Source organism: Chiloscyllium plagiosum, chromosome 4, assembly GCF_004010195.1.
Source record: "Chiloscyllium plagiosum isolate BGI_BamShark_2017 chromosome 4, ASM401019v2, whole genome shotgun sequence".
Lineage (NCBI taxonomy): Eukaryota > Metazoa > Chordata > Chondrichthyes > Orectolobiformes > Hemiscylliidae > Chiloscyllium > Chiloscyllium plagiosum.
The window spans coordinates 121279848-121289025 of record NC_057713.1 but is presented as its reverse complement, the minus strand read 5'-3'; the positions used below and the strand labels follow the sequence as shown (position 1 = coordinate 121289025).

General features: G+C 42.8%; 1 protein-coding gene and 1 long non-coding RNA gene across 2 annotated transcripts in view; one reads left to right on the top strand and one right to left on the bottom strand.

Annotated features, from left to right (window-relative positions):
* Positions 1-4135: 4135 nt before the first annotated feature.
* zbtb14 (zinc finger and BTB domain containing 14) lies at positions 4136-9040 on the bottom strand. The gene is made up of 2 exons (XM_043689087.1): positions 8729-9040; positions 4136-6863 (listed from the first exon to the last, which is right to left on the bottom strand). Exons 1-2 carry the CDS (start codon positions 9023-9025, stop codon positions 5532-5534), a joined length of 1629 nt encoding a protein of 542 aa, XP_043545022.1. The 5' UTR covers positions 9026-9040; the 3' UTR covers positions 4136-5531.
* The window catches only part of LOC122549368, a 13500-nt gene continuing 12102 nt past the window's right edge, over positions 7781-9178 (top strand). Inside the window, exon 1 of the long non-coding RNA XR_006311508.1 lies at positions 7781-8398. This is a non-coding gene — a long non-coding RNA (uncharacterized LOC122549368). The remainder of the gene's footprint in view (positions 8399-9178) is intronic.

Below are 9178 nucleotides of genomic sequence, written 5' to 3'. Positions count from 1 at the left end.
TGCCCATCCCTGAGCCATGTTTCTGTAATTGCTATGATATCCCAGTCCCATGTTCCTAACCATGCCCTGAGTTCATCTGCCTTCCCTGTTAGGCCCCTTGCATTGAAATAAATGCAGTTTAATTTATTAGTCCTACCTGCCTGCCCTGACTGTTTGACTCACTTCTGTTCTCAGCTGTACCAGTCTCAGATTGATCTCTTTCCTCACTATCTCCCTGGTTCCACCCACCCCTCACCACCCCCACCTTACTAGTTTAAATCCTCCCAAGCAGTTCTAGCAAATTTCCCTGCAAAGTGTATTAGACCCTTCCAATTCAGGTGTAATCCGTCCTTCTTGTACAGGTCACTCTACCCCAAAAAGAATTCCAATGATCCAAAAATGTGAATCCTTCCCCCCTACACCAGCTCCTCAGCCATGCATTCATCTGCTCAATCCTCCTATTCCTGCCCTCACTGGCTCGTAGCACTGGGAGTAATCCAGATATTACTACACTTGAGGACCTCTTTCTTAATCTCCCCAAAGCTGACTGAGGTAGGGGTTCAGGATTGATTTACTTTTTGTCTTAAGGTAAAGCCACCATAGTCTTACCAGACCACATGGCTGCTCTTCATTGGTGATGGATGAACATGAGAGTCACTATGTCTCAGGTGAGGGAAGAGGTTCAGAAAGAGAATCCTTTATGATAACCTCAGCCAGTATGGGAAATGAACCAATGCTGTTGGCATCACCCAGCATTACAAACCACCCAACTCGCCAACTGAGTTAACGGACTCCTTTTTTGGAGCACCAGCAGTGCTCTCAACCAACTCTGTTCATCTGCCCTGACCCCTCAATAATGTTCCATTACATGCAGTGGGTCACCTGTTATCTCTGTCAACTATGACATAATGCCATTACTTTCCATGATTTTCACTTCCAGATGGACTATCAGTACTTTCCCCAAGTAAACCTATGAAAAGCAGCACCAATCCATTTCTCTGGACCTGAGTTAGCTCGGACTAAAGCAGCCCTTCCCTAAAGCAGCATTTTCGAGAGTATTATGCTTTCTCTCATTAGATTTTAAGATAAAATTGATTGGGATTTACGACATAAACATTATATCTGATACTAAGTTGAAGAGTACAAGTAAATCACATGTAGGTTGCTTGGGAAAGAAAACCATTCAAACAGTTAAAGTGATGCATATATGTAGTGTAGAGAGTGTTCTGTAATTTGTCAATCAGTTTCCAAAACAATAGCACAACACTAATTTATTCATGTGAATCCTGTAATAAATTTCCTCTACCAAAAAGAACAGGGACTGTTTCTAGTTAATTTTAGTCCAAAGGATATTAATGGTGGTGAAGTGATGGTAATACCATTGAATGTCAAAGGGAGATGGCTAGATTCTCCCTTGTTGGAGATCGTCTTTGTCTGGTACATGTCGTGGGAATGCTTTTTTTCCATTTGTCACCCAAGCTTTAATGTTGTTCAGGTGGGTGCTGTATATTGACATGGATTGTCTCAGTATATGACAAGTGGTGAATGATACAGAATACCATACAGTTGTCAGTGAACTGCTCCTTGCTGACCTTATGATCGATAGATTATTGATAAAGCAGTTGAAGATGATGGGCCTTGATGAATTCCTATGTTGATGTCCTGCAACCGAGATGATTGACCTCAAACACCCTTAACTGTTTTCCTTTATGTTATGTATGATTCCAACCAGTTGAGACTATTCCCTGGTTCCCATTGACCTCAGTTTTGTTGGGACTCCTTGATGCTACATTTGATCAAATTTTCACTTATTAGCGGATGGAAAACTCTGCTGTTCTGTGCACCCAAATTTCTTATTTTCTTCCCTGTGTCCTTCATAATCTTCATATCCACTCTCAGTGTTTAGTGAATGTTCTCTCACAATGTTATGCAACTAGTTCCACAACTTTGTTCCATTAAGTATGAGATATATTTCAAGTTGAACTGGTGGCTTTCACATGCACTTGCTAGTCTCATTCCTCTAGGTGGTAGACTTTGAGGCTGTAATTTCCATCATGACAGAGTAGTTTGTCTGTAGTTCACACATGCACCCATAATTTCTGGACAACTGCCTTCACTAAATTTGGACTTTAGTGCCTTGTATCTTGAACGTGGAGACCAAGTAAGAACAGATCAGTGGTTAGTGCATTCATTTTAGATTTCCAGGTGCCTCTTTGAAAAGCTAAGGCACGCCTGTCGATATGATCGCAGAATATCTTTGGGATGGAAGTCAGGGATTCTTTTGTGTCTGTGTGCACGTGGGGTAGAGGCTGGCTGGGTGGCACCCATTGGGAACATTAAGAAGTCTCAAACTGTTGAGTGTCAAAAAGCTCAGAACCTGTCAAGAAGTGTTCAACTGTCACAAAATGTTAACAAGGGCTGACTTGTCAATGTTTCAAGCATCAAGTATGCCAAAGTGTTAAGATTTGTCAATTCTTATTTTATGATTTAATGGCTTTCTCCAGTGTAGGCTGAAATAGTGAACTTTCAGTAATAACGTTTTCTTTTAATGTTCAAGGATACTTGTGGCTATTCAATGTGTGATATGGCAGATGAATGAGAGGTGGGTAAAAATATAGGTTGCGTCAAGATATGAGGTTCTTTGAGTTGGGCAGCGGGCATGGGGAGCAGGTCAGAGTGAATGATGGTTGGAAGAACGTGTTACATTTCTGTCTTTTGGGGTACCTCTTTGAATCTGGTCCTGGGTCACCATTGATGGAGGTAAGGAACTCTGGCATTTTGTTTAAAAAGTGCAAATTCCTTGGGGCTAAACTGTTGTTAAAGCACAGACCAAATAGACAAAATGGAGCTTCAAGTTCAAGATACTACAGCTTAGTGTTCACAGCAAACAATTATAAGATTTATTTCCCAAACTATATCTTTCATAACAGGAATGCATATCAAGATAGCATTTTGAAGGGAAACTCCAACTACTTAATGATTGAAGTTGTTTGCTTATTTAGAGGATTAAGAATTTAGCAGTCAATTGAGGAGCTTGTTTTCATAAAGGATTTTCAAATTGTTTATTTTTTATATGTTTTTTTCCTCAGTAGTGAAAACAGTAGTCAGCATGCCTCCTGAGATCTTCCTTTGCTAGATACTAGGTAAACTGACATAGAGATAGAGGTACAATGGGCATTGTGCAGCAGGTAGAGTTGGACTAATGACTATAAAGAGCCATAAGCTGCTGCAGGTGCAAAGTTTGGACAGATGCACAGAAAATAACACAGGAATTATGAGAATGAATACATGATATTGGGTGGCACATCTTTGAGGAGACATGACAATGGGTAAAGGGACATATAGTGTGGGGAGTTTGTGAGGATAAGTGGGAAGGTGTGGTATGTGTTCATGTTTTAGCCTTTAATGTTAAACTCTGACTACAGTGATCAAGCTCTAAGGCAGATTTTCTGCCCAGCCCGCCTTAAGAACTTAGGTCAACTGACCTGATTCTCAATTCAGTCCGAACCACTAGACTGAAAGACACAAGAAAGAATTTTTAGTCTGGGGTCCAGACAGTGTTTTAAAATTGTCAAATTAATAGAGCCATGATTTTCCTCAGTTCTGTTTATGCATCTCATAAATGAAAATTGGGGACAGTGTTTCGGAGGTACTTCTTGTAAATAGAACACACTGCAATCAATGTATGTCATTGGTAGAGGGATTACATATTTTAGGCTCGTGGTAGGTTGCTGATCAAGCTGCTTCATTCTGGATGCTGCTAGCTTGAGTGTTGTTCAAAACGTACTCATCCATACAAGTACAGAGCATTCCCAATACATTCTCAACTTGAAGGTGCAGGATTTAAGAGTCATTCACCTCAGAAAATACAACTGCTGACCTGATCTTGCACCTACAGTTTTTCTGTAGCTGGTGAGCTGGTAATTATTATTACAGACTCAGCTCGGATGCGAGGGTGAGTATTATGACAATGGTAATAAATTCATCAAATGTGAAATACATGTTTGGGGAAAAAAAGTGACACATTTTTCTAAAATGTTTACATTTTAATTTGCAAAAGACATTTCTTTCAGACAATAGTAAATTTTCTGAGAATGGCAAGGTAATTTTAATCTAACACTGATCTAACCGCTTATAAAACAGAAAACAAAATATGTTCAAATAACTCAACTCTATGTTTATTGAGTTGGTTGCAAAATATTCATGTCAAAACTGTGACAACTAATTTCAGAGTAAGCATATTGCGAACAAAACTTGTCTGCATGCTTAACAAATGAACACAAATTCATGACATAGACTAGGGTGAAAACACTTTGATAAATGTGACCTGTATCATTAGCTGGTCTAAACTAAAACCAGCATGTTACACAGTTCATTCAAAAATCTGCATATGTATGAAAATTTTAATCATATCTTCTGAACTCTGAGTTGAGCAAGACAACTAAATCTGAAGTCTAAATTAACAATAAATTTTACAATTATTCAGTTAATTAAAAATATTTACAGACAGGCATCAATCTAAAAAGTCACCATAGGAATTTTCAAATTGCTGCGTTAAAAAGAGTTTGCTCGAGTGCAGGGAAAAGTATTAACAGCAGCATTAATTCCAATGTTAAATTGCTAGGGCACAAAATTTTATTCCAAAGCCTTTTTAAAAGATCTGGTAAGCAGTTTTTTTAAAGTCAGAAAATTTGCTGTTTTCAACTTCGATTGTTATTTTTCCAAAGCACAATCAATATTCAATTTAACAAAGGAGATACTACATACAAATTTCTTATTACATCATATATTCTGTTAAAAACACTAAGCATCATTTTATACTTATTTTACTTTGCCATTATAGAATAACGCAGAGCAAAGGAGTCTGCACAAACACCACGAAGTATACAACTTGTACCATTAGCTGGTATAAAATAAGACCAAAATGTGATATATAGACTATGTAAAAATTGTCTTTGCTTCCCTTAAAGAAACTTATTTAAAAGAAATAGTGGTACAAAAAACAGACACTAATAATAGCTCTTTTCTGTTAAGAATGTTAAAAATCAGGCATAAAATTGCTCCAACTAAATTTGCAATGCTTCTGTGGGCAGATGTCCATTCAAAAGAATGGGTTTAACAAATACTTTGATCTTATTCCTAAAGTGTTTTGACCCTAGTGGTTCATTTGTTACAACCAAATAAAGTCAAAACAAATGTGGTCGCAGGCCAGAACATTAAAAGTAACTTTATTAAAAAAAAATTAAAACTGCAACACAACACTTAAAGTATGCAACAAATACATTATTGCACTATACAGGGATTAAAGCATTTATAACATTTGAAATGTTTTGAATTTTCCTGTTCCCCCAAATGGCCACCCTAATAACTCCTTATACAGTGCAACAATTTAGCCTATATATTAGATTATGTACATAGAAAAAAAATTCAATTAATTGTGAAAAGGAACAATTTAAAGAGGGCCACATTTATTAATGGAGTCATCTATACTTCATGGGAGCCCTTTACAGAACAAAACGGTAAGGGGAAAGCAGTTTTACATTAATTTAGCCTCAGCTACAAGCTATACTTTCTAGGTTTTGCTCTGTTTCAGCAGCCATTGCTGCAGCTTGCAATTGCTCCGTTTCACTTGTAATCACACTCGTAGGCACTTGCTTGCGTTCACTGTGCATATTGTTTTCATGCCTCTTTAGATCTGAAGCTTTGGCAAAAGCTTTGGTACAGGAACCACAAACAAATGGCTTTTCACCTCGGTGCCTCCGCTCATGATCCTTCAGGTGAGACTTGTGTTTGAAGGCTTTGTCACACATGTGGCACGCAAAAGGTCTTTCATTACTGTGGACACGTTCATGTTTCTTTAGGTCAGGTGCTCGAATGAAAGATTTCCCACAAACGTCACACCCATAAGGCTTGAAACCTGTGTGAATTTTGAGATGTTCTTTCAAGTGAGCTTGCGTGGTGAAGGCCTTTGAGCAGATGTCACACACAAATGGTCGATCAGCAGAATGCAACTTCTCATGCTTCCGCAAACGGGCTTCATCTGTGAATGTCTTGCCACAGGTCTGACAACTGAACTGTTCCCTGTCCCCATATAACAAATATTCAAATTTCACATCAGTGTTTGCTGTCCAGCCTGGTGGCTGTTCTTCCTTGACTCCACTCATGCTGTCATTGAATGTGAGAGTTGGAGGAGGTTGGGGAGTCACATCCTTTGGCTCATTCGTCTCAATGGTTTCCACTTCCGAAGCAAAGCAACTAACTTTACGAACTTCTTCACTTCCAAGTTCTTTTAAAATGGCTTCCTGAACCCGCAGGCCATTTGCTTGAGTCTTCCCGTCATCCTGGTTGGGTACGGTTTCATCTATTGCCTCTTCAGACTGGGCTTCAATTTGATCTCCGATTTCTTCTATCTCCTCGTCAGTACTATTCACTGAAGGTCGATGGATTTTAGCACTTATGCTATAAGGATAACGGCTTTTGCGGCGAGGAGTGTTCTGTTGAGGAGACACGTCACGCTTCTGAGTACATAGCTTATCTAAAAACTTTATTCCAAGTATTTGTCCAGAAGACATCATCAGGTTTACATCTTCTCTCTTCACAGCAATTTTAGAAGTGTACATATAATTCAGTACTTCTTCAAATATATCTGAACGCAAAAAATCAATCTCAATCACTGAAGAGCTATCAACCTCTAGTTTTTTAAACAGTTTCTTGAAATAAGTGCTACAAGCTGCCAAAACACATCTGTGCGCTCGGAACTTAACATCTTCCACCACAATGGCTATGTCACAGAACTCTCCCTCTAATCGTTGTTCGTTCAAGGTCTTCAGAAATGCATTTTTATGTTCATCATCGACATATTTCACTACTTCACCCATTGTGCACTGTAAGCAACAGGCAAAAAAAAGGATTTTAAAAAATGCAATTTAACATTCCACATCCAGCCAATTGAAAAGATGCATCTGCCCACCCCACTCCAACACCGGCTCCTCTACATCATGAAAACCAAACTGGACAGCATTGATTGCTAGTCTTATGGAAAAAGAAACATCTGAAATTGTATGCTTTAATATTTAAGGTTGTTTGCTATTACATTCCAAATTAAATCAATCTGCTTTGTTTTAAGTTTAATGAATTCTATAATTCTGCAATGTAACTTTTTTCTCTCCACACCTATGTCTGCCCTAATTTCGCCTGCAGTGTGCCTTTCTCCTGCTGCAACCTCCTTTCATCTTTATTCATAGCCGACTATGAATGAGAATGTATTAGTTTCAATGCAATACTGATGAAGCCCATAATTTCCCAACAAATGGTGAACCTTCAGGCTGAGCACTTACTCACTTAAAGCTGCTTTTGCGTACAGTGGAATGAGTGGAGGTGCAGCTTGGTGTTTTTGGCCCTATGCAAAGTCAACTGCTCTCAATGCCTGTGTACGTGTGCACTCTGCAGACCAGATGCTGTGTTTGCATGTGTGTGAGCGTTTGCACTTTGCAGGGCGGATTATGATAAAGAGTCACCAGACTTGGAATGTTAACTCTGCTTTCTCCCTTTAGATGAAGCTAAACATGCTGTGGTTTGCCAGCAATTTGTTTTTTTTTCAGATATGCAGCAACAGCACCTTTCCGTTTGACTACAGAACGGATAGTAGTCTGTACTCGCGTGCACTCTGCACGGCAGAATGCTGTGTGCACACACTTCACAGGGCAGATTGCTGTGCAAGCATGTGCATTCTGCAGAGCAGATTGCTGTGTACACATTTGTGTGCAACCTACAGTGTTGATTGCTGTGCCTGCTGGGTGCATTCAGCAGGGCGAATTTGCGTGCGTGTGTGTGTATTCTGCAGATTGGATTGCCACGCGTGTGCATGCATCATGCAGGGCGGAATTTTGTGTGTGCACAGGGTGGATTGCTGTGTGTGTGTGTGCATTCTGCACTGCGGTCGATGCCTCTGTGCATTCTGCACAGTTCAGATTGAAGTCTGTGTGCAGTCTGCAGGGTTGATTGGTGGCGTGCGTGTGCACTGAGCGGCTTGGTGTGTGTGTGTGCATTCTGCAGGGCGAACGGCTGTGTTTGTACGTGTGCATTCTGCAAGGCGGATTGCTTTATCTGTGTGTGTGCGCGCATCCTGCAGGTTGGATTGCTCTGCGTGTGTGTGTGTGTGTGAGAGAGAGAGAGAGGGTGGTGCACTGTGCAGACGATGTGCACAGGCCCGTCACCGCCAGCAGTTCCCGGGCGCGGGGCGGCGCTTCCCGCCTGCGGCCGGGGTTCGCGCGCTGTCTTCTCGCGCTCCTCTCTCTCTGTGTCTCGAGCTCGCTCCCTCCCGCTCGCTCCGATCTCAATCTCACATTCAATTACGTCCCAGCCCCATGAGAATCAACAAAGCGGCGTCACTCCCCGTCCCGCCAACGGGATGGTCACGGTGGGTCCGTATTAACACCGGCGCAGTTCAGAGGCCGATTTAAAAAAAAATTGATGCAAACCCCCACCAATTTAAAAAATTAAATTATTTATTTTCTACAAGTTTGTTCACGGGGGGGGGGGGGGTAACACTCGATGCAAATCATCCCCCTCACAGGCCCAACCCACTGCGGGAGGCCGGGGCCGCGCCCTCTCTCTGTCCCCCCCCCCGGCTCGCTCTCGGGGTTGAGGCCTCCCGGAGGCTGCAGCCTGTCGGTGACGGGGAGGGGAGCCCGCACACCCACCCGCGCGGTCACACACACTCTCACAGCCCGCCCGCCTCCCCCTTTACCTGGCTCCCGCACGGGGATGGGGGAGGGGGCGGTGCCCGCCTCCTGGCTCCCGCTCGGCCCGGGGCCAACACACGTTCACCGACACCGAGCGAGGGAGGGAGCGAGCTTTCTCGCCGCCGAACTGGGCTTTTTGCAAGGCGGCCGCTCCGCCCGAGCGCGCTCTCCCGCAGGACGCAGTGACGCGCGGCGCAGGCACGCACGGGGGCGAGCCAGGCGGGAGCACGCACGGGGGCGGGCCCGGGGAGTGAAGCCGACGCCAAGCGGTCCCTGGGGAAACTAGGAGGCGCGCTCCCCATTCCCCATCACCTCCGACACTCCAACCCCACTCCCCCCAGCCTCTCACCACCTCTCTTCCCCCACTCCCCTTCCTCACACCCTTTCTTCCCCATCCCCTCACCTGCGCTCTCCACCTCACCCCCATCTCTCCCCCTCACACACATCTCCCCACC